This window comes from Aulostomus chinensis, chromosome 16 (genome assembly GCF_037954235.1).
Source record: "Aulostomus chinensis isolate RoL2024-O1b breed Wild chromosome 16, RoL_Achi_v1.0, whole genome shotgun sequence".
NCBI lineage: Eukaryota > Metazoa > Chordata > Actinopteri > Syngnathiformes > Aulostomidae > Aulostomus > Aulostomus chinensis.
This window is the reverse complement of record NC_141335.1, coordinates 17,254,745-17,281,239: the sequence shown is the minus strand read 5'-3', so window position 1 is coordinate 17,281,239 and position 26,495 is coordinate 17,254,745. Positions and strand designations below refer to the sequence as shown.

The 26,495-nt window shown below is 38.7% G+C and overlaps 1 protein-coding gene across 5 annotated transcripts in view; it reads left to right on the top strand.

Annotated features, from left to right (window-relative positions):
- Positions 1–25,461, top strand: part of hspa12a (heat shock protein family A (Hsp70) member 12A) — a 63,229-nt gene extending 37,768 nt beyond the window's left edge. For 2 of the 5 annotated variants that reach the window (XM_086179985.1, XM_086179984.1), the window contains exons 7-13: positions 7,338–7,509; positions 7,680–7,694; positions 13,604–13,690; positions 14,979–15,083; positions 15,160–15,418; positions 19,153–19,256; positions 19,805–25,461. In XM_086179985.1, the coding sequence (XP_086036111.1) occupies positions 7,338–7,509; positions 7,680–7,694; positions 13,604–13,690; positions 14,979–15,083; positions 15,160–15,418; positions 19,153–19,256; positions 19,805–20,436 (1,374 nt within the window). In that variant the 3' untranslated portion in view covers positions 20,437–25,461. The remainder of the gene's footprint in view (positions 1–7,337; positions 7,510–7,679; positions 7,695–13,603; positions 13,691–14,978; positions 15,084–15,159; positions 15,419–19,152; positions 19,257–19,804) is intronic. The other 3 variants (XM_086179987.1, XM_086179986.1, XM_086179988.1) reach the window with 2 other exon arrangements.
- The last annotated feature ends 1,034 nt before the right edge of the window (positions 25,462–26,495 follow it).

Here is a 26,495-nt window from a genome sequence, read left to right as displayed (position 1 = left end):
TTACTGAGACAAAAGTGTCTGCAGATGTGAATGGTAGCATAAGAAACAAGTGGCAGTATAAGATAACAAGTGCTAGCTGACATGTAGCTTCAATGAACCAAGTTGTATTAAGTCCATAGGTCTCTTCTACTGTCTTAAAACAGAAACAAATGAACCTGAGAACAGCTTTGTGAATTCAGCTGCTGTAATCCAGTGATATTAGTGTTAGCACAAACAGCATAAAAGAGGAAATATAGTGATCCATTTTTTCCACAAAAATGGTACTTTTTGAGAATTTACATGTGGTGTGGGGCAGTGGTTAGTGGAGGCGATGGTGAAACAAACATTCATGGCTGAATGATTTTCACAAAGTTGGCAGTTCCTGTCTGAGCAATTAATCTTTATTTTGAATTTTTTTTTCCAAAGGCCTGCCTATATGGATCTCAATTAGCTTCATTGCAAAAATAAGGAAAATATGTTGAAATATGGTAATGTTTGTCCAGTTTTTCCATTAATACTACAAAAGTGTGTATGTTTATTTCTTCACATGCAGATTAAACTAACAGCGTTGACTAAATTTTAGGTTAAGGTTTAAAGGCTATTAAATTTGCACATGATGCAAATTGCTAACATTAGGTTGTTTTTATGCAAATGAGTCATTTGCATGTCATGCAAATTAGCCATGCACTTCACATTAACTCTTGACAGAAATGTGAGTCAGAGATCATTATTACTGAATGAGAATATCTATTATGTTGGTGAGCAAAAAATTATTACAATTTTTAGCTCACCAGCTAGCTCTTGTGTTAGACTAGCCAAACTTGTCAACATGTCACTGGGCAAAATGCGATGGAGAGACAATGAAGAAATTACTAGGAGTATCAATAACTACAATTCAATTTTTAAGTGGTGGGCCTTCCATTGGGCACATATTTGGAGCTATGTACTTTACCGTATTTTTAGCTCACTGTACTGTCGTAAATGTTGGCTTGTCACTTATGAGCTAGCTGAAAACAACAGTGTTGCCATCTCCTCAGTAAGGAAAGCAGAACTAAAAAAGCCTTTTTGATAAAAGGCAAAATGTCTTGAAGCGGATTGAAACAGTCCAGTTGACTACGATATAATATTTAAGAGTAAGGAATGTAGCTACTGGCTGTCCTCCATCGTCATCTTCTGCTTATTCCTTGCTAGTAAGGGTCGCGGGGGGGCTGGAGCCTATCCCAGCATTTACAGGCGAGAGGCGGGGTTCACCCTGGACTGGTCGCCAGTCCATCGCAGGGCCAACACACAAAGACGAACAACCATTCACACTCACATTCATACCTACGGTTAATTTAGAGAATCCAATCAGCCTAGTCCCCAAACTGCATGTCTTTGGACTGTGGGAGGAAGCCGGAGTACCTGGAGAGAACCCACGCAGGCACGGGGAGAACATGCAAACTCCACACAGAAAGATCCCGCGCCCGAGCCGGGTGACTACTAGGACAGCCAGTGCTAACCACTGCACCACCGTGCAGCACTGGCTGTCCTAGTAGTCCCCAAATGATGAGATCAGTTAAATTGCTTAACATGTAATTTGCATGTAAAAATAATTCAATATAATAGAAAGAATCAACAAAGCAGGAGAGAGACAAAAAGTGAATAAAAAATAACCTAAATATGTTTGGACCTACAAATTTACTTTTTTCTGTTGATTGTTTTATTTGATGGTTTCAATTTGGTGAAAGGAGTTGAGAATAAAAAGAACTAGAGACACAAAGCAGAATTGAACAAACAGCTGCTTTGAATTTCACAACTGAAATATCTCTTACAGGACCAGGCTCAGATACAGGACACAGACGCAGGGTTCACAGCAAGAGATTTTATTGTATGATGCTCTGAGCAGAGAAATCAAAGGGCTTTGAAAATTAATCTAATCTACTCAGAGCTATGAAACGGATACAAAATGAAAATCACTCCAATCAAGGAGGAAAACACAAAAGCTATCAAATATTATCAATAAATGAAAATCACTCCAACTGTGGAGGAAAAAAGACAGAACAAAGGAAACTCAAAAGCACTCCTTAAAACTGGAGGCCTAGGACTATGAAAGTTAACCAATGAAAAATCACTCCAAGCAGAGGAAAGAAAAAGGGCTGTAAACAAAACTACTAACCCTGGACTAAGGTATAAAACTTACAACCAAAAACTCTCTCAGAGGGATGCAAACAGAAAACAAGAAGGAACGGCTGCGTAACTTGATCAAGGCTGTGGCAAGGGCTTTGAATCTCTGGCTTGGGTGAACGTACGAGAACGAAACACACTGGTAGCAGACAAGGGGAGACAAAGACTATTTAAACACAAGGTAAGGGGACACAGGTGGAAACAATCAGGGTGGAGCAGACAATCAGACTGGCACAGGAGGAAGGGCAAGTGACCTGAAACGAGAGGAGAGTCAATATTTCCCAATAAGACAGGAAGTGACAAGACAAATAACCACCACCTCACCGCGGTGTGACAGTCTCACTTTTCAAAATAACTTCATGAGTTCAGAGTGTTGTGGGTCTCCTCTGCCCTGTCTGAAGTTGGGGTGGCTGGGCTGTGATGCAGTGAGACCATCCATCAGAATGGTTTGAGACAGGGGACAGGCTAGTGACAGCCCCTTTTCTTGTTAAGGACAGGAGCTGGTAATTGAAGTAATGTGCTTCCATGTCACTTTGTTGCAAATGTCAACACAGATATTCTCGTAAAGACCAAAAAATATCATTTGTTTTGTCACTTGTCAAGTTTGACGGTTTAAGTCACCAAGGGGTCTGGATAGTTGCCAGGTCTAGCTACAAAGTCACCAAGCTAGCTACACTAAACAACAGTACTAGTAACGTTAATCAGGCCAACTAAGTTACACAGAACTTGCTGTCAGTTTCATATTCATTTTTACGGGCACAGGTTGTTTTTTTTTTTACTATATGTCTCATTCCAGAATTAATTAACATCCTCTGTCATCCAATTTTTCAACTCAGGGTCGACTGGAATGGATTTTTTTCTATTTTTTCATAAGCCCTAACTTTTAAGATAGCATTAACATTAAACACAGCAATAAGTTATCTTAGGCATTCAATGCAGAAACTACTAACTGTGGTGCTTTTAATTAAAGGCAAAAATTTGACTTAAAAACAGCCGCTCTGTACTCTGTCTGACAGTGTAGGTGCATCAAATCGGCCAAATTTCCAGAGCTGATCCATGCTGCCTGGTGCATGTGTGTGTGCATGATGAGGGGGATGCAGTTGGAAGGTTGTTGGTCTTTGTGCTTTAAAATTACATTTTACAAAACAAGTGGAATTCAGATTTTATCTTCTTGGGTGGGTCTCAATGTACCTACCCAAGTAACATGTAGGTACCTCTATGGGAAACACTGCCATGCGATCAACATTTTTCCATGGTTATCCGTTCATGGTAAAATGTATCTGTAGCTAAATAATTAGGGATACTCAGGGCTGCTGCTGTTCAGCAAAATAACCAAGACTCCCAATCATACATTACAGCCACACACATATGCAGTGACCTACAAACTGTTGAGCCTGAGGTGATAAAACTGAAACATGCTAATGAATGGAGACCTGTTCTTCAGTCAGTAGTGTGGTGGGACACTGATTTCCTAAATAAATACTTTATTTCATTTATCTGTGTACCCGCCCTAGACCACTGCCTCAGCCATTTAAGAGGTTTGCTTCAAGTCCTGGGATAATTTACTTGAAGGTGAAGCTTCCAGTTCAGGTTCATTCGCCAGATCTTCAGGCAACACACTCTCTGTGGCTGAACTGTCAGTCTGGTTACACTGTAGATGGTTGGAAAATCCTGTACAACTGTCTACAGTATAACCAGACTTATTGGTACTTACAGTATATGTTGCATACTGCATAACAATGGAAATGCTTGCAATGTGTGATCTTAAGTTAGAGAGCATCTCACACACAATACACACAGGACAACATACATTGATCTAGATTTGAGGTCAAATGCAGTCAGAAGACAGTAGTTTGACGCTTTGTTTGATTATTTTGACACACAGTACATACAGTGCATGTTTATCCTCATGTACATAAAGCTAGTGCATAGCCATCAGAAATAATGATGCCTTTCTCTGCTTTGCCATGTGCTGCTTGTTATATTTATCCTTGCCAGTTTCACTGGTAGAGCATTTTGAACTTGTCTTTCCATGTCATTAGTGTATGAGGTCACCTGGGTGTGGCTGTCTGTAATGAGGCAAGAGGCTGAGGGAAGAAAAAGAATAGAAAGAGGGCCGGATATTATGGGTGGGGTACCCAGTGGTCCCCTGACAAAATGATTAAAATCATTTGTTCATAGCAATATAAATATCACTGATATTTAGCATTTTTATATCCATAAAATAATGCACAAATCATTTTCTTTTTCTATTTTGAAAGACAGACTTTCAGTTGCCACATCCAGCTCCCTTCACATTTTTTGCTCTTCTCTTTCTTTCACTTAGCTGCTGCATTGTGTGGCCGATATCTGAGTGCAGCATTTATTAACTCAGAAATAAATGGCAAGGGAGACTAGCCTGTCTACCCTTATACAGACATTTTACTGCTCATCTGTTATCATCTATGATTGCTTCGTATGAACTTTTAATTGGCTATGGTTTGATTAGAGATAATTTTGAAGGAATAGATAAGCATTTTGGGAAGCAAATCAGTCGCACATTGGTATGTTTACCATTTGTGTGTGTGTGTGTGTGTGTGTGTGTGTGTGTGTGCGTGTGTGTTTGTGTGTGTGTGTGTGTGTTTTAGAAGTACAGTTGCATTTGGGACCTATTTCATGATCAAGAGCTTGTCTAATTCAACTTTCACTTTGACTGGTGTCTTGCAATGATGTCACCCTTTTTTCCTAATCCCATCCCTGGTGTGTGATAAAGGAGGAGCCAGTGAGGAAGGGGGAATATAGATGAAGCAGAGGAAGGAAGAGGAGAGTTCATAGCTGATATCTGCAGTGTGCCTCGAGGCAGGCATGGATGGAGTAGCTGAAAGGGAGGAGGTGATTAAAAACACCGAGGTAAAGAGAAAGTGAACAGAAGGGAAGCAGGGCGTCTATGACTGACCATTGACAGAAATCTTGTGCATGGAGGGCAGGGCGTGGTATCCCACAACATCTTTCCCCCTCTCCTGATCACATTATCATAGGTTCTCCAGGGCCCATGACATAACCCAGAGCCCTCTCTTTGACAATCTGTCATCCATTTGCTCTTTTTTTGAGCCATCTAAGACACTGGGACATTAAGGCTAAACACCATCCATCCATCCATCCATCCATACATCTTCAGCTGCTTCTCTGAAATCAGGTTGCAGGGCTCGCAGCTTCAGCAGTGAACCCCAAACTTCCCTTTCCCTGGCCACAATGACCAGCATTGACCATGTCCTGCAGCCTTCTCCCAGCTGGACATGCCTGGGACACCTCCCTAGGGAGGCATCCAGTACACCTTTCACACTGAAGCACACGTGTCAAAGCGGATTTTTGTACCCGCGTTTGCTCTGCATTTGGGCGCATTCAAGCTTCCAGCAGACGCAGGTCTGAGCTCCTGCTGTGAGGGCTGTGTGCCTGTGTTTTTCTCTCTCGTAAGTCATCGCACTGACAACGCCATCATTACACATAAAAGTGTGCCGTGTCTCAAAATGCTTGTGATGTTCTCATAAATCTTTGTGTCAATCATAAAGCTTTGTGCCCCTAGTAAGGTTTCGCTTTGCCAACTGGTGAGAGGCAAGACTAAGAATGATTGAAAATTGAAAGGGAAAACAGGGAGAAAGACTCAAGACCCTGCCTAGGGAAAGCCCAGGGCCCCCTTCTGGACCCAAAACCAGACAGAGGGCTTGTCAACTTAGCCTGGCTGGGCACAGCCCAAAAAAGCTCTCTGGAAGCTACCTTTCCCCGCAGAACAACCATCAACAGGGAGAATTGCTGGGGTTGGGTGCACTGCCAAGGCGGCGAAGGCAAGGGGGTTCAACAGACCTCAGCCGGGCTGGAGGAGCTGTCCCTGGGTACCCAGAATGTCACCTCTCTTGGGGTGAGGGAGCCAGAGCTGGTGGTGGAGGTTGAATGCTATTGGTTAGATCTGGTGAGACTTACCTCCACACAAAGTCTTGGCTCTGGAACTATACTCCTGGGCAGAGGTTGGACAATATTCTACACTGGAGTTAGCAAAGGTGTGAGGTGTTAGGCTGATGTGGGGATACTCACAAGCTCATGACTGAGTGCCACTATGTACGCCACTTTTCGGACTCAAGAGGTAGTTGCAAGGTGCTGACGGTGTCTGGGGACAGTGGCCTCCAAAAGTGACTTTTGAGCAGCACCATCGCACTTCTGGAAAACCGTATAATTCTTCTGTAAAAATTATGTAATTAAAAAAATATGCAATGTTACACAAAGTATATCTGAAGGACAGGTTTAGGATTTCATCAGTTAGCACAGTGGAAAATGAACAGCATTTCTCAACTTCTAATAATTGAGTAAAGAAGGAATTCAGTTGCATTTCTCATGGGCAGTATTAAATATCTGGCACTATTTGGCCAGCCATAAGGTTATGTTTTTTTAAATAAATTAAAATATAATAGGGCCTACTTAAGAAAATAGTCTCAAAACATTTACTGTTAATCACTCTGAATGTTGTTTTCTTTTTGTGAGATAAAATGTTCCTAATAATAATGTTATCATAATTTGATCAGGTGGCAGGACAGTAGTTTTGCACTCGGGAAAAATGAGGAGCACAGAAACAGAGGTGCAGAGACATGAATTTTAACAACACAACATTTGTGTCCTGTTTCAATAATTTGTTTAAATGCAGCCTTGCCAAGGGAAACAATTTAGAGCACCCCTGCCTAGAAGGATCCAACTGTAACTTTGGATAATTTGGAGAAAACCTATACCTTGAAAACGTTTTACTCAACTCAATTGCTGGCTACCTTTCATGAAATATGTGGTTACTGAGGGTCCAATCTGTCCTTCATATCCCAGTATAGTTGACACATATAGCAACATGCAGACCAGACAGAAGTCACAAGTCTTATTGAGGTTCTGTTCAGATGTGACCATCTAGCATCAAAACATGTCATATCAAAACATTACCATTAAGGTTCTATGTTTTAATGGACCTGCAAATCTGAAGGCAGATTTTCTATGAAGATTTTAGAGATATTTTTTACACAATTGCATATCAATTAATATGTATACAAATACTATTACTGCTATAGTAACCTCATAGCTGCAGAATTGAGGTCAATTTAAAAATGTAATATATATGACTAACCCGTAAGAGGGAAATGTAAATTTGAAATGTATTCCCCTCTCATTATTTTGTCCCTGTTTAGTCTGGTTTGGTGTCCCGTGAAAACCCAGAGCAGCTGATCATTGCCTTAGAACCTGAGGCAGCATCAATCTACTGCCGTAAACTCCGCCTCCACCAGATGGTGGACCTGAGCAGCCAAACCAACCAGAATGGCTTTAGCCCTACAGAAAATGTAGGGAGTGGAATGACTCAAGGTAAGTCCCAAAGATTTCAAAGGAGAAGGATTGCTCCACATTTCACTAAATTTATACTCCATTGATGAGTAAATTAATCTGGGTTTTCAATGGTTGTCTGCATTTGTCCTTAAAAATGTCTAATGGCGTGTTGTTTTTTTTCCTCCTGTTGAATATTGCTTCTTTCATAGTTTCTCCGGGTCATGGTAAACATTTCTTAAATTCAAACACAAAATGCCTGAGGGTTTGAACTGTGCTATGCCTTTTTTCTTTTCTTTTCTTTTCTTTATTTCTCATGTCACATTTTGCTTCTGCTTTTTTCCTAAGTAAGCACTTGTATTCATGATTCTGTACTATGAAAAAAAAACATTTTCAAGTTCATTAACAAATTATTCACGATTAATGTTATTGGTGGACTCAAGTTGATGAACTTCCAGCTATCATGGATGTTTTTAACTTTATTGAGTTTCAAAAGGGAGAAATGAAATCAGTTTGATTACCTTTTACTCTGCCAGAACCACAGCCACCAACAACATGACATACAGCTAAGAACATGCAGTTGTTTATCTAATAAAATGGTTTGAATAATCCCGTTTGCTTCAAAAATTCCACAAGAGGGAAAATAATTATTATTATTACAATAAGTAATAGATGTTAGCAGAAAGACAAATTGCATATTTTTGTCTTGAAGAGACAAAGATGGGAAGATTAATACATCAATGTGATGTAATGCAAAAATTAACCTTCTTTAGTATGAATACATGAAGTAGGGAGAAGTAGCGAGCATGGCAATGTTCCAACCACCAATATACCAACACTTACTAAGTTCACTTATTACCATGTTTCAATTAATTTATTCAAACAATTTCAGAACCAGAAATGTCACGTTTGTTGTGATAAGGGGAGTCCTACTCTGTATATACTCTTTTTTTTAACAACAGTTGGATTCAATGACTGTGAACCTACCCCGAATCTTGTTTCCCACTGTGAGTCTGCAAAGTTTTCCTGTAATAAGCAATAACAGTGCTCATTAACAAATTGGGGCTTCCTGCTCTCTAGTCAGGGTCTGCACCCTGGCTTCCTAGACTCTAGCTCTCCTCTCCTGTTTCCTATGGGCATTCAGCGTGGGCTAGAATTCCTAGAAATCCAGCCTTAACCTTTGAGTCCTCAGCCCTTGGAACCACTGGTTTGCCTTCTGTTAATCCAGCATTCAACTCTCACCATTCCTGGAAAACCCTCAGACCTGCTGCACTTAGGTTAGCTAGTTTAGCCCAAAGTATGATGTGCCTCGAAAGAAATGAACCCAGCAGATGCAGTGCATCTTGTTGAGTCAAGACATAACGCCATCAGTCTCCTAAATTGCCCATTATGAACAACCGCAAAGATATTTGAACCAGCAAGTCCTACCTCCACCAACAGTTTTTAGCTCAGCCCGTAGTAGTCACTTTGAGCCTTTTGTTCCTGTGTACCAGAGTACTGTGGTGGAAGCCAGGGTTCCTGTGGTGCTATTCAGTCCAGTGCTTCCTGATATTTTAAGCAACAGACTCTGACATATGCCGCATATTGCTTGCAAATCTGTTATCTAATTAGATTAATGAGAGGATACGTCATGACGTAAGGCCTGATGTGTCGTTCAAGCAATCTGCCTACTCCTCTCTTACAATTTATTCAAAAGATAAATCGAATCAAGCTGATGAAGGTAAAAATGCTGGAAGTTCTCTCCTCTCCTTCAGCAAGGGAGGAACCCAGGATATGACATAATTTGAAGTATTATTTCAGACATTGGCAGTTAAAGGCTTCTGTAATTATTAGGTTCTTCAAGGAGTGGACAAGAAAGTGCTGAATGAAATTATTATGGATGAAGTAGTCCCCTGAGAGGAACCCTTGCACCTGGAGCACTTCATAGCCCTGAGGGAGAGGGGCTTCCCAACCACCTTCTGTAGTAACTCCAGCAGCCACTGGGGTCTGGCTCTTGGTGTTCTGAGATTCACAAGGCAGACCTTTCTAACTTGGGAGGAGAAAACGTGCCACAAAAATTTTTAAGTCCTGTTATATTGCAGCCAAGCTTGTCACTTGTCAAAGGCTCGTTAGTTGTAGGAAGGATATTAACAAGCCAAGCAACTAGGACATTTCTCTCGACTACAACTCAATGTTGCCCTCAAGTGGCGCCCCCAGTCTACACCCGTAACTGCATTCATCGAGACTGGAGTGGATGGAGGCTTCATTGACAGTAATTTAATTAAATTTTTAAAATTAGAGTAAAGACTAAGCTCTTGAATTACTTCACTGGGGGTCAGACCTCTGCCTTTTGTCTGCCCCTGTGTTTTGAACTTGGGTTCACTTGTTTAGCCTCTTAACAGATAAACTGGATTTAAGTATTGGGCAGTTGGATACAATGCTTTCAGTGAATAACCCACCATCAAATATATATATATATATATATTTAAAATATATATTTCTTTTAAAATATATTCTATTTTTAGCTCTCTGTCTCTGTGATTCCATCTTCATGCCAAGATAGGCTAACTATGTTTTTTAGGATGGGTTCTGGCACCAAAAACAGTGTTTAATATCAATCTTCTGAAACTACATTTCTTTTAATATTTGGTAATCATTATATTGGCAAGGCACAAGCTGCCATTTGTTAAATTATGGACAATTATTATAATTCCAGCCACTAACAATGTGATTCTTAAACACAAAATATATTTATATTTTGGAAATGTAAGAACATAAATCACAGGAAAAAAGCAAAGATTGCTAGCAAGTGAAGCAGCAACAGCAGATACCCACACAACTTGTCATTTTTCACAGTTTTTCCCCCTATCTTTTGTAGTGAAATGAGTTTCCTGCACACGATATTCCATTCACTTGCATGCATTTTTTTTTGTTTATTTCAGTTTTTGTTCAGCTTTCTCTTTCCCTGTACTAGCCAGTCATGTAGAACAAACACAAACTCTCCTAAATAATTTCATCTGTTCATTCTCTGTATTGCTTCCTTGGGGAAAAAAACTGTTTCCATTTTTGGAAGCCCTTAAAGGCAGTACCTTGGAATAGCATTTCTATGTGAATATATTACATGTGCGTTCACAGACTGAGTACATGTTTTAAAATTATGCAAAAATTTGATTACAGGCATTATTCTGTAGCTCTGTCTGGTTCAAAACCACCCACCATTTTAATCAAACAAGGGACAAATTATTAATGATAATGTGAAGATTTTTATTATTATATCAGTGTTTTCATTGTCTGATTAAATGGTAGTTTTAAATTTGCAGTTATATTTTTAAGGGAACTAGTACAGATGTCTGTCCATCCATCCATTTTTCAAACCGCTTATTCCTTTAGGATCATGGGGGGGGCTAGAGCCTATCCCAGCTGACATTGGGCAAGGGATGGGGTCGCCAGGCTGTTGCAGGGCTATCAGGAGCAATATTAGGGGCTCAGTTTTGACATGGTCACAGGGGGAAATGAGGATCGAACCAGTGACCCTTCGGTTGCTAGATGGCCACTCCACCCACCTCCAAGCCATGCAGCTCTTGTATTTCTAACAAAATATAGTGAATTCACCATGACCAACCTATTTTCATCCATTTTCAAATCTATTATAACACTGTCCTCACCTTAACACCTGAAATAACATTAGAACATGTTGTATTCAAATTAACTGAATAGTTCTTCCATTTATTCGGCAGAGTTACTAGTTAGTGTGTATACCTCAAATTTCAAAGATGATTCAGAATATTGAGGAATTGTATGTCGCAATGAAGTACTCCACTTTGTTTTTTCTTTTTTTGCATCTTTATAAGGAGGTGTTTCCTCGGTCTCACTCCGGGTCAGGTGGGGTCGGGTCAGTATGGTTTGGAATGGGTACATGTCCACTAGCACTGGGCACCATGTCAGCATGGGTGGACCCACCAGTCAAGAGTTCCCCTGCATGATTGTTGTGCGACACAACAACAACAACAACAACAACAACAACAATGCAGACATGGAGGCAGCGTTATGCCTGTTGCTTCAAGCGGCGAAACAGAACACGCAAGACAAGTAGTAAAAGACTTTACCAAGCAATCGACCAGTAGCCTGCCGAGGCTAAGATGATATGAAGTAGACAACGTAAGTGGGTAAGTTACCCAATCAGTGCCCCGCCATGTGTTTATGACACATTTTAGTTCCCACTCGGCTCGCTTCGACCCCCAGTGGAGCAGGGACCAAAATGGTAACGGTTAGTACCGTGCTGGGGCCAGTGGAAACAGGGCCAAACCAACCCGACCTGAGCCAAATTGAGTTAGTCCAAACGCAACATTTTGAAACTGAACAGATGGAGGGATTCAACATATTCAGTATTAGGCATTGCACTTACATTGAAAATATAATGACATCATTCCTTTCTTCAGCACACTTTTTTTTTTGCAATTCAGTTTAAAGAGGCTATTAAGGCAAATATTAAATTATATCTGCAAACATAATTTTCACACTGGCAATGCTAACTTTTCCTTAACTTTCAAGCTGCAAATTATCTCACCACCAACAGATCAATTAATATTAGAAGTGGTAGTCATGATATGTACATATTTGTTTACAGTATGTCTCTTTTTAGTAAATGTGCTTCAAAGAGTTCAGACCTCCACAAATTTTAAAAAGCATACTGTATCAGGTCTCAGTAGTTCAGAAGTAGTCAGATCACACATCTTGTAATTTAGTGATGTTCTCTATCAAACACTTAATGTTACAGGTACCTTCTATTAAAAAAAGAAAAATATCAGTATTATCTGTGCCCCAACAATTAATTGATTTAGGGTGGAATATTGAAACTAAATATTAAATATAAAATTTGGTCAAATAGTAGAACATTTCTATCATTTAGTAAGTACACGTTTATTCAAATCTTGCACCTGATTTGTTCAACTATTATTGTGTCCTGGTACACAGAAGACTGCAGGAGTCTGTGGTAAACAGATTGTATGTTAAAGACACAATGTGGGTAGAGTTGATGAAGTTTAACTGAACAAATTCAAAACCACTACATTTAATTTGACCCTGGACTTTGCACACTAATGCTGAATATATTTTGTAAATTCACACTGTGAGCATCATGATTGGTAGAGATTTTCCTTTTGATAAATCTTCATAATGGTGGTCACTCTCCACAGATATGTGTGTTGATGTGTTAAACAGATAAAGCACCATCCCTCCAGAAAAACGCGATTATGCGATTGCATAAATCAACGCATAATCACCCAAAGTCTGCACATTTATGCGGGGTCCACATTTTTTCAAAGATGTGCTCTTTCCCCGCATAAATTGCTGATTTCTACGTGAAATATGCGGGACTGCATGATTTCATAATCCTTGCATTTTCGTTGCAAAAAATCATACATCTTTGCATATAGTTGAAAAATATTGCGTTAAATTCACACAAGCACACCCATTTCCTCCTGTTGCCTTGGTAACGTTGTGAAGAGACGTCATTGGAAAGCTGCAAACCCCGCGAAGAAGACATGATGAAGTCCACAAATCAGTCTCATTTGCCTACAAAAATGAGCTTGTTTGACTCATCAACGCCTTGTAAGTTTGAGCCGTGTGCTTATTTAGGTCTGAAATAAAACAAAACGAGAACTTCATTTTTGACAGCAATTTTTGTGACGTATGCCTGCTTATCATTCGACGTCAGTAGAAATGACTCTTTACATTAAAGTTGTAGCCAATTGAGAACAGAGGGTTGGGGAATCATTTTTTTTCTCTCGTTCATCAAACCGCAGTTTTTGCAAGTTCTCGCAGTTTTTGCAAATTCACGCAATTTCATCGCATAAATTTGCATAAATATGCTGCCTATTCCATTGCATTAAAAAAAAAAACCGTGCATAATCAAGGATTTTCAATCACAAAAAAAAAACCCTCTGCATTTCCCTGGAAGGACTGAAAGCTTTTATTTATAATGGATTAAAATTCAGCTGCACTTGAATCAGCCATGATGACATTGCTCACAGTGTGGATAGATGTGCATCTCTACTTGCTGCTTGCTTACACACTATTATGAGCCTCTCCGCTTCACAGAGCAGCACTTCGCGCTTTATCACACTCAACAAAACATTCTCTCTCTGTTAACAACCAGCTAAGGAGCATGTTCGGCGCAACCGGCAGAGTCGCACCTTTTTGGTGGAAAATGTCATAGGGGAGCTTTGGTCGGAGCTGGAAGAAGGTAGAGTCTCTTCTTTTACCCACCTTTCACACTTTCTTTCATTTTTCTCTAGAGTAACTGCTCTTGCTGTTTCCTTGGCTGCCAGTTTGTCAAATTAGAGTGGAGTAGAGGCAGAGATGGTCATCTTTCAGTGCACCAGCAGGACCATTACTATGGAAAGCAAAGCCATGTCTTCATATCATTAGGACACGTCATCCTGGTTACACTTTGTATAAAAAATGCCTATATACAGCACTGTGAAGACATCATTATGCAATAATAATAATACTAGTTTGTATTTACATTGTGCTTGTCAAGGTATCCCAATGAGCCGATTAATGGGGTCAGTGAATTCTCAAAAATATTGTCAAAATGGATCCCAAAACTCCATGTGTGTGTTTGTATATATGTATGTTTTTGCTGGGTTTCAGTCATCCATCTTTTCTCTATAGTGGTCACACAGATTTCTGAGTAGGGGGTAACATCAACACTGTCCTCAAAACCAACTCTTCTGGCGGAATTTTGAAGGCATCTCACTTGAGTTTTTTTCTGCAGAGCAAGGAGTTATTTTCTATTAATCAGCCTGATTACAGTGAATCTTACTAAGATATAAATTACCCCTATGTCATTGTTTTTCAATTCATAGACCTCTAAACCTTCTGTGGGATTGTCTAACTTTCAATGTTTGGGACCATATACCAACAAATGCAATTAAATTATCTCTAAAGTACACATTTCTATTCTTTTCAAATGAGTGGCAGCAGCAATGCCTTATACAGATGTCTCAAAACAATGCATCAAACCTATATGACCTGTGTGGCCAGTTTTAGTGACAAATTTTTCCTATATTAATGACTGGAAACTTAAAATCACTTTGTCAAGATGTTAATTTATTTAAAGGAATAATTTAATTAATTGGTTCTTTTTGAGTGTCTTTAGTAGAGTCACTGTCCCCTGTTGTAAATGTGACACTGGTGAAGTGAAACCTAAACTTACATTTAGCCTCTACTATATATTTTTCATTGAAGTCAATCCTAAATCCAACTCTGGTCTCCTCTATCATTGTGTCAATACAGAGTCACATTTATTTGCCTAGCATTGATACTACAGCCATTGAAAATTTGGGTCAGCAGTACACTTTATGGCTTGGCTGAAGAAGCCAAGTGTCACTGCTAACCTCCCTTGATAATGGCCCTAGAAACAGTAGAATTGTCATGGGAAGGATGCTGTTGTGTGATATATTTCTGTAGCTACCATGTTCCTAAGCTCACTGAAAACCATGTGCCATTTTTATGAAACCTTTGCACAGGTGACCGTTATGTAGTGGTAGACTGTGGTGGAGGAACCGTGGACTTGACTGTACATCAGATCCGTCTTCCGGAGGGACATCTTAAGGAGCTCTACAAGGCTTCTGGTAATGTAACAATTTTTGTCTCCACTTTAGCATTTCTCCATGTTTCATACAAATTTACAATCCACTCTTTTTCTAGGTGGTCCCTACGGTTCTCTGGGGATTGACTATGAATTTGAGAAGCTGCTTTGTAAGATCTTTGGCCAGGATTTCATTGACCAGTTCAAAATAAAGAGACCAGCTGCTTGGGTGGACCTCATGATTGCTTTTGAGTCACGGAAGAGAGCAGCAGCCCCTGATAGGACCAACCCCCTTAATATTAACCTACCTTTCTCCTTCATCGACTATTATAAGAAGTATAGGGGCCACAGTGTTGAACACGCCTTGCGCAAAAGCAAGTAAGTACATTCAGAAATCTTGATATTAACCATGACCTGAGTCTATTCTATTTTCATATTTTCAACATTCTGCTGTTCACTAGAACCAGCCCAAACAGTCTCCTTTGAGGAGATGGTTTAGGTGTAGAACAGTGTGAAGCCAAAGCCACTGTTGGTTCAAGAACTAGACCTGGACTACATCTTGTCCACAGAGCCTGACATGATAGGACAGCTGCAGATTTTTTTCTTTCTTCCTGATCAAGACAACACAATAGCCATTTGCACAATAGGTTCTGCAACCTTCTGTGAAGAGAAAAAAAAGTCTTAAGATTTTTGACACAGCAACTTGCATAAGACACCAGAAAGGTCTTGCTCGCAACAAATACATATTGAAGTACAAAACTCTCGCAGCCAGTGCTTGAACATAAGTATGTATGTGGAATTTATTATACTGTACAAAATGTGATATTATAATTTATCAGCCATAATAAACAGGTTATTATTAGTATCAGCTGAAAATACTTCATATTGTGCATCCCTACTCTACTTTGATATAAAGATTTTTTTCTGTTACAATAGAGACTTTGGGAAGCCCATGAAGCATCGTGGATCATCGTACATTTTTGTCATACCTGTAATGTAAACAAAAGAGTAATTGCTGGATCTTTTATTTGTCTTTATCTTGATTTTTCTAAGACTGAGACAAGAAGATGTATGTCAAGTGAATGCCAGTGGGTTCGGTTTTGAGCCTAGTCAATTTTAGTATAAAAAAATGCAATCAGGAAATATTACCAAGTTATATTTTAATTGTATTGATGATGAATCAATGAATGAAATGAAATACTTCTGATGAGTGAATTTTACAGTTTAGGTAGTTCTTTTTTTTTCTAGATAGAGAGAGCCAGTGTGGCCAGTCTTTACACTGTGGTGGTATTCAAACCACTTCCTGACTTCTAAACTAAATGGCAAGTTCAACATATTCATTCAGTGAGGTTAACAGTGTTTTCCAGGAATGATGATGTAATTTTCCAGGAGGACTGATCTGTCAGTAGGCATTGCTTTAATGCATAACCTTCTCCAGAGCACAAGCACCAGCACAAATTACCATGGCAATGTACCCTTCTGAAAAGTGAACCACTTTTGTGACACTGAAAGCCCAGGGTTAAGGTTAGTAGTTTGGATATAACAAAAGTTTCACAGAGTCCAGGTCAGCTGCGAAGGTTCAATGCTCAACACAAGTTCTGTAATTTATGACTGTAATGTCATTTGCTTTTTAATCAATCTTCCTCCTCCATTTTTACTGAGCCTTTTACCACTCCTGGTTATTACAAAAATGCATTTCCCTCACAGGGAGGGACTCATTTCTTCTCTCTTATCTCTTTAGTCCATCTCTTTGTGTTAAATGTATTAGGAGGGGCCAACATGAACACCACCACACACTTTACATACACACACTCTCTCACATATGGACATAAGTTTCATGAATCACACATATGGGATTACAACAGGTGGATATACAGGGTTCTTTCAAGATTAATTATTTAAGGTGAGTCTCTGTACTTGCAGATATTTGTCTCAAAAAGTTTCAGGTGTGATGCTGTCCTCAGTTGATTTTTACAAGGCACAGAGAGACCATCTTGAAATAGGTTGGTTGCCCTACATGAACCAATCAGGTAAATGTAAATGGTTATGTCACTCATTGAGTTCAAAGTTGCATGAATTTTGTTTTCTGTATGAATAGCTTGACTAGCAACCTGAATTCACAATTAATTACTGTGATGAGGTTCATTTCTGGATGTGTTTGTCACAAAAAACAACGGCACCATATCAAGCTCATGTTGTAAGGAAACTAAAAAAAACTCCCTTTTTGTGGAAAGCAGTTTTCACCTCACCCCACTTAATTTAGGTCTTGCCAGAAGCCATTTTATAAAATTATATGAGTGAGACAACTGAGGATTTTATGCCTACATCTTTTTTATTAAATAAGACAATTTTTCTGATCTTTATTCCTGTTAAGTGGGCAGGGGCAGGGCTTAATTCATCAGCACATCAGTATCCAGCTTGCTAGTGCCAAATTCAGCTCCAGAGTGTGAATTGCTCTGCTACTTCACTCATACATTCATGTTTCAACAGGGTAGAGTCACTCACTCATAGATTCAGTCAGTAAGCCCTTGAAACGTTGAAGGGGCCACTCCCTCCGGGCCTGGCTACAAGTGAAAAAACAGTAAAGAATGTTAGGTCACTCATAAAACCTCAGCCTCCATTAATAAACAAAGAAGGTAAAAACCTGAGAGACCTCCTTGTTTAGGTTTTTGCACAACATAAGTCTACACAATAAAAATTTACTTCTTAATATGATGTTCTGGGAATTTACTTGTTTTCTCTAAGAAACTATTAAGCAAGCTAGATATTTGTCCAAAATGGAACTGTTTGATAAAGCCTCTTGCTGGTTGTGTCCTCTTCATAGTCTGTTTTTCTATTTTGTATTTTTTTCTATATCTGTATTTACTTTAAGGCTGCACGGTGGTGCTGTGGTTAGAACTGTCGCCTCACAGCAAGAAGGTTCCAGGTTCGAGTCTCGGCTCGGGCACGGGATCTTTCTGTGTGGAGTTTGCATGTTCTTTGTGGTGCCTGCGTGGGTTCTCTGGCTTCATCCCATCATCCAAAGATATGCAGTTGGGGACTAGGCTAATTGAATACTCTAAATTGAATGTCTCTATGAATGTGAGTGTGAATGGTTGTTTGTCTGTGTATGTTTGCCCTGCGATGGACTGGCGACCTGTCCATGGTGTACCCCCCCTCTCGCCCGTTGACACTGGGATAGGCTACAGCCCCCCGCGACCCTTAATAGCAATAAGCGGAAGACAATGGATGGATGTATTTACTTTAGGGACAGATTCTAGATTACTGGTTTTTTATTTCAAACTTCAGCTAGATGTCCTATTTTTGATGTGGTTGTTTGTCGTTGTTGTTGATTTAATGCAAAGTCGTTTTTTAGTCCTTAAGCTATGCATAAGGCACACGATAGTTGTATTTTGACTGATTGTCCTTGTGCCTTATTATGTATGTGCTTTTAACATTGTTCATAAGTTATTATATATTTCTGTATGTGTATTGTAAATGAAAAAAAAGTAATTGCATAATTGTATCTTGACTCAGTGAGTGACATCAGCATGTATTGTGACCTGACTGGTCCATGTAGGTCTCCCAACCTATTTCCAGATGGCATATCCATGTTTCTTGTGAGAATTACCTGAGGAAGGTGTCAAAGCTTTTGTCTGTTGGAGTTTTTCAATCATCTTTGATACCAATGGTCTTCTCCTTCACACCTGATATATAGGTGTCTGAAAGTTATTTGGTTCACTTTTGAGGATTTATGATTTAACAGAGGGACTGAATGTGGCATATGCTTGTTCAGCTCAATAAATGTGACAGTATGCATGCATAGACCCCTTGGTTTCATAACAGAAAATACAGTATGTATTATGTTTACTGTTGTAGTGTAGTGAATTGGTAAATTGGGGTCTGTGAAATTAGCTTTCATTGATGTGATTTTAATCATATCATAATAATAATTTTAGATAACCTCAGTTAAAATGTATTGAAATTACCAGAGTGAGGGTCTATGATGTTGAATTATGTGCAGACTGTAAAGCCCCCTGAGGCAAATTGTGATTTGTGATCTCAGTCTTTATGAATGAAAAAATTTGATTTAATTGACACTGCATATAACTTAGCTCTGCTCCTCTCTCCAGTGTGGACTTTGTCAAATGGTCATCTCAGGGGATGCTGAGGATGAGTCCTGATGCTATGAATTCCCTTTTCAAGCCCACAATAGACCACATCATTCAGCACCTCAGTAAGCTACTTCCTACATCCTTTCTTCAATAACTTAAAGCACATTGGGCATGAGATATGAGATTATGTTTGTGGCATGCCAGCTGAAGCTGCATTGTGTTGGGTCTGGTCTATCCTGTATCCATCCTTAAAGAGTCCAAAGCAGTCATTTTGGGGTGTTTGCTAAGATTGTTATATTTTGTTGTGCAAGCACACCTTCTTCTTTAAAAAAAAAATTGACAATTTGAAACTGATGTTAAGGGCAACATCTTTCAAGTTAATATAATACATGACCTATATAATACATTGTCAAGTCAAGTCTATTTTATTTGTATATAGCTGAATCACAGCAAAAGTTGTCTCGTGACACTTTACAAGTAGAGTAGGTCAAGCACCTCACTCAACTATTGTTGGTTCAAAACAATCAAACAGCTACAAGAATACAGCAAAGTGACATCAGGAAACAAACATGATTACAATCTGATCTCTAGGTGGACCATAACATAGGTGCATTTTCTTGTAACAGTTCTTTGATTTGTTTTTGTTCATTTGGTTTTTTTTGTCCTTCAGCTGAACTCTTTGAGAAACCAGAGGTGAGCGACATTAAGTTCCTCTTTTTAGTTGGAGGTTTTGCGGAGTCCCCTCTGCTACAGCAGGCTGTACAGAATATGCTCCAGGGCCGCAGCCGCATCATCATCCCCCATGACGTTGGCCTCACTATTCTGAAAGGTGCTGTGCTGTTTGGCCTGGACCCCAGTATCATCAAGGTCCGCCGCTCACCTCTTACATATGGTGTAGGTGTCCTCAATCGCTTCGTGGAGGGGAAACACCCACAGGAGAAGCTGCTGGTGAAGGACGGCACACGCTGGTGCACTGATGTCTTTGACACCTTTATTGCTGCTGACCAGTCAGTAGCACTGGGTGAAATGGTAAAACGGAGCTACACTCCAGCCAAGCCCTCCCAGCAGGTAATTGTCATCCATGTCTACTGCTCTGAGAAAGAGAGCGTGGGTTTCATCAGCGAGCCCAGCGTCAGGAAGTGTGGGACACTTCGCTTGGATGTGAGCGGAACAGAAAGCACAGCACCGCGCCGTGAGATCCAGACGCTCATGCAGTTTGGTGACACAGAGATTCGAGCCATGGCAGTGGATGTCTCCACTGGTCGTACTGTCAAAGCTAGCATCGATTTCCTGAGTCATTAAGTAGGTACTCACAGAGCAAACTTTACAGAATTGCAGGAAGCAATGGAAATATACAGCTTACATGTGCGCATATACACACACACACACACACACACACACACATACACACACACACAATAAGCTAGGGATATTAACTGGAAAATGACTAAAGTTAATGAATCTCCTGTCAACACGTCACAGTGAAGCAAGGAAAGGGGAGTCTGGATAAATGCTCTGTGCCCTAGTTTCATTACTAAACCCTGCCTCAGTTGATTTGCTGTGGAGTTACAGTGTCCACAAATTCTTTAAAAACCTGTACTCCCCTGCTGGGGCTGTAGCTTTGTTGAATCGGTTGACAAAGATAGAAGCTGTTGATGACTTATTACTTACTCACTTATTAGCTATAATGTAAACCCAAACAGTTTTCATATCAAACCTCTGTATGTCTCAAAGGAAAGGAATAGACATAATACAATGAAGTATTTCAACTCAAACATTGTGGCTATACATAGATTTTTCACACCTGTACATGTGTTCTGTCAGACTGCAACAAGTTACTGAAAATTAATGATGCTTATAAGGCAATCTCTTACTTTCTTTGTGGCCGAGCCTTCACACTGTTTATGTTCCCCTGAAATTGAAGTGTTCACTGCGGGTGTGAGTCCATACTGCTGGGTTTGCATGATTCAGCCTTTTAACTATTAACTGTGTGTACAAACATTTTCCATGACACTGCATTATTTTAGACTTGGAGTGCATTTACAAGGAGGGAGCATCATGAAAACATGGAAAAGCATTGATCTCGGCAAGATTGTTATGTGGCTAACAAGGTGAAACAGTTATATGCAGCTCATTTATGCTAGCTGTTAATTTTGACTTATAGGTCAATTTGAATGCACAGAAAAATTCACAGAAAAATAAAAGTAAATGCACATTATCATGTTTTGACAAATTATTGTCTGCATTCATTTATTTTCCTGTGTCATTTCCATGTATTGTTTTGTATTTACTTTTATTTCTGTCTTACTTTATTCCTGATTTTTTTAATCTTTATTTCAAATTTAGTTTTTAACCATTCCTGTAATTCAGCATCTATATGCCAAAAAAGGGGGAGTGTCTTAATTTTCTGATATTAGCATTCAAACTCACACTAAAGCACTGTTGATTTATGCCATATTTACCCTGAAATCTTGGATTAGACCAGAAAATGACTGCTCTCTGTTTCAGGTGTGATACAAGAGATGAAAAAGTATGTTGAAAAAATACGCTGTACATAAAAAAAGGGAATACTTCAATTTGGAAATTATAATTAAAAAAAATCAATTGAACATGAAATAAAAAGAAAAGAATTTTTAAAAAATCAGTTGCTAAATATTGCTTAAGTTACCTTATAATTTGGTGTCAATGTATTCATTTTCAAATTAACATAAATATTTATTTCTTAATTATTTTTTATTATTATTATTGGTGTATTATATTGTTGGTCTTTATCATTTGATGTATTTATTATGATTTGGGCCATTTTAGCCCTCCGTAAAAGACATCAAATTTCTGCAGATGTATCTTATTCCAACAGATGGATTGCATCTCCCACAAGTTTCACCTCATTTCACCAATATAATGATGAAGATGATTGAAGGACCAACCTCATAAATTTAAGCTCCAGTCAGTCCACCAGGTAACCTGCATAGGTACCTAGAAAGTCTGTTTTTTTTTTTTTTTTTTTTTTTTTGTTCTATTTGTAATTTTTGTTTGTTTATTTTTTAATGCACAGTAAGCATTTTCATAGGTACCATAAAGCTCATGCATTCTTAGCCAGAACAGCACCCTGGAAGTTCAGTCAAAAATGAGTATGTGCTTTGGAGAATGGAAAGTAATTTTTTAGTAACCAGCCAAATCATGCAAAACCATCAGTATCTTCCTTAAAAATGATTCACTGATGAATTTAAATCCAAGAATGTGAAACATGCTGCGAGCTCAATCTGAAAAGCAGGTCTTCAAATGCATATAATGGTTGCCTTTATTTGCTTATGCTTCCAGTTAGTAGATGTGGATAACATACTACTTGCCCCCATGATTATTTTAAATCCAGGTGTGATTCTACACAAAGATGCAGGCCAGTAGATACAAACTGCGAATAATGTTTATTTCTGTAAATACAGTATTTAAATATTGTACAGATTTTTAGCATCATGTCAGCAGCTTTAGAGCCGCTAGTGTGTTGGTGTGTGTGTGTGTGTGGTTTCTTTGATGTACAGAATGTGTGCTTTCACGTGTGCTTTCACGTCACACACACACACACACACACAAAGATTTCTCATCGTCCATGGCTTGAAAGGCTTAGGCAGGTTTGATTGCTGTGTTCTTTCAAATTGAGATTGGATGTGGCATCTGTTACTGTCTTGTTACATTGTTTTTGCAATCACAAAAGAAACTTGAATACCTCTGTCCTTACTAAAAGCTTTTCAATGAGCATATCTGTCAGCTGTGAGTTTTTTAAGTGCTAGCAGCACCTGAATGTGCCCAGTCCAATTCTGAAAACACCTTTTCTCCAGTTCAAGATCTGTGATGTTTAAGAAAGAAATAACAGAAATTATACAGTGGTTGAGGTAATATGCAGTGAAGTTTAGGTGTGGAAAAAGTACGAATTCACGTGTCTGTGATAAAGACTGAAATATGGTCTGCAATAACCACATTTCCAAGTTGATAAAATTTAAGTCTAAAGAGTGCCTAGAATTTATCCACTGTGATGTCAAGATTAAATCCCCATCAGTATGGAGTGTACAGTGATCAGTTTACATAAAGGTTTATATCAGTGAACATCACACTAGTCAATGCATAACATCTAGATGTTCAACATGTTCCTCTGAAATGTCTGAATCATATCCTGCTGACATTGGAGGACTTTTTTGTTTTGTTTTGTTTTGATTTTTTTGTTTTGTTATCATGTCACAGCAGAAAGGGACCCAGTTAAAATGATTAGCACATCCTGAGTTCCAGGTCACACTGGCCTCAGTTTGATTTACATCTTTCTTAAGTCTAAATCCTTAATATAAAAATGGATGATGTAACTTAGTTTGATTTCTGCCATTTTAACCCAAGAATTTGTGCCTTCAAAGGTCAATGACATTTTGGTGTAGGTCAGAGGTCAAGGCCCTAGTATTTTTCAAACTGCCAATTCATCCCCATGAATTAATATGACTGAAGTACTCTTTAAGGCAATAGTCCCAGCAGGCAGTCTTTCCTTGAACTCAAAGGTATTGTGCTTGATGAAAAGTGCATTGTGTCAACCATATACTTCTTAGTGATTTTTGTATTTTCTAATTGGAATGTTAAAAAAATGTTGGATAAGTTCTCTGAAGCAGAAGTTGTAACTTTAATTACTACACAAATGTAATTTAGTGCTGTCAATTAACTAATTATGCCAGTTCCACTCAAATAGTATTTATTACATTGTATAGAAAGTACCCCCCCCCATGTGCTATTGCTGTTGCAGCAGAAACAATTAATTTCTAACATGTGGCAAAAAGTCAGAATTTAATGAGCCATATATTGTTTATCGGACTTTACCCCCTACCCCACTCTTTTCTGCTTTCAGACATGTGCACAGGCTGTGTTGGTAAGCTATTTGAAAATAGCAACATGAAAATAATAAATTTTTGAGTGTAAAAAAGATATTGTTTGACTTTGCAATCAATCAATCTGCTAATGAGTATGACTTATATTAACCGACAAATTAACCTATGTATGCTCAAAGCAAGTACATATCATTTCACCATAAGCTTATTTATTTGCGCACTCAAAAACATCCCACATTCCGATAGACATTGTCTGGTTTTCATAGGTGATCATTTTGTGTTCTCCAAACGCCGAGGTCCTATTTATGGGTTCTAATCTTAACCCTGTGTTGGGGAACATTGGAATGACCCCTCATCAGCTAGCTCACTGACATGTATGACATATATTAAAAGATCTCCATGGCATAAATTAAATAACAATAAACTTTAGTCAGCTGAGTTATTAGCATTGATTAACAATAACATAGAGTTAAAGTTGTAAATATTGCACTGCATTATTCCCAGGATCTTGATCTTACAGGCAGGTTTCAAAATGTTTTTTGATTCTTCGGTCAAACAGTGAAATCCAGGCTTTTCTTGCTTTTTGGTGTCACTGTACAAAGTTGCACTCTGTCTTTGGCTGTCCTCTTTGAGTACTCTTTACTACGATGCATGTTTAGCATGTGTCACATAGATTAAGGTGTACCACTGGTCATGCTAGTGTCTTGTTGGAGTGTTGGAGACAGGCTGGCCTGTGTGCAAAGCCTGGTGCTCCCTAAGCTGGCTGTTGTTGATGTTCATGAACAAATAAAATAAGAAAATAACTGATGGCAGCTCATAACTACCATTGCACTTCTCATACTATACTGATGACTATCCTAAAAACCTTTTCTTTTTCCTCCGTGTGTGTACTCACCCAGGTTACATGTCAAGTGGAAGGGTTTGATGTGTTTCTGATCTTTCCTTGATATGATCATTTCACTCTATTTTGTGCTACACTGACGATTGTCAAGCACAGAATACCTGTATGTAGCAGCTTTTACCTAAAGCCATGATCAAATAAAATAAAGATGTTTAGCTGACGTAAGCTTTCTAATTTCTATGTGTGAGCTGCATTTGAGGCATTTCAGTGCCAAGCAATTGTCAACTGTTCAGTCTGAAGTGGTTCAGTGGATGTAACTTAGCCAGCTTGCATCATATAGAAGTATTTGCTTAACACTATCTATAATATAATTCAAACAATGTTACAGCTAAAATTATTTAACTTGTAGTTATATGATCTCCTCTGGAATAAATCACTATGTATTCATCACTATTGTTCTTTTAGTTCTTTATCAATTATGCAAAGGGATTTTGTTGTTTTTTTTATCATGGGTTGCTTCATTGTCTTGTTCTCTGGCGATATTTACACTGTAAAACGTGTATTTTGCTCAATGCCAGGTTTTCATTGTCAGACTTGCACCAATAAAATGTATATTTCAAACAGTCATTTGTGTGCTGTTTTTCAACATAAAGCCCTCTTTTCTTGCATGCATCCAATTATCCAGCATATTTCAGTTTTAATGAGCTAAATTTTAAAAAGGGGAATTGGCTATTGCTTTCCTAGGAATACTATAATTATTCTAGATAACAGTGAACCCGTTAGTTATGTATTTGTACTTCCAGAGGGAGTGAAAGTGTACTGTTACTTAAAGATGCTTAAACTATCCAAAAAAACAAAAACAAAAAGTGTCCTCAATACTGTCTATAGCACAGACGAGTATATGTTAATATTTTCTGAATGTGAACTGCAAAAAGAGTCACAGAATTCAGTCTTGAATTTACCTACTTTAATTCCTCTGGTCTCAACCCTCATGATGTATCTCATCATATGATAGTCCCCAGAAACCATCAGAGAAATTTTTGCCAACGTTAACCAACGTTTTTTTTTTCTCCAGCTGCAGTTTACTTTTGTGAACATTATTGGTCCATCTATGAAGGAATCTGTGATGATTTTTTAACAACAGCAGGTGAGACTTTGTGAGACAATACTGCCATCAAATGGATGATGGTAGGATTGGATTCAGATGTTTCTCTCTCTACAAGAACCATATTTTTTACATTTTCAACACCTGTGACGAAAGTAATCTCTCTCATGTAAGACTGGTCAGCAAAAAAAGTTTTAAATGTGCTGCAAAATGGTTGGATACAAAATTACTATATTAGTTACCAAAACATGATGCTAAACATCTCTTGCACAGTAGACCTGTAGCTTAGACAGAGTTAAGTGATCCAGCTCTTTGTTTTTTGTCAGACAACAAATGTTTTCTAGAATTCCATAAGAAGTATCAGTTAATTTCAAGCAACCAGTGTGTCACTGACAATGCAGTAGCTCTCTCAAACTGTCAACCTCAAGAAGTACAATCTTAATGACCAATGAATTCACATTTTAAGTTATTTTGTCCAATAGGGAATCCCTGATCTAGAGATTTGTTGGTTTGAGCAGGGTTCTATTTTCATGAAAACATGAGATCCAGCATCACT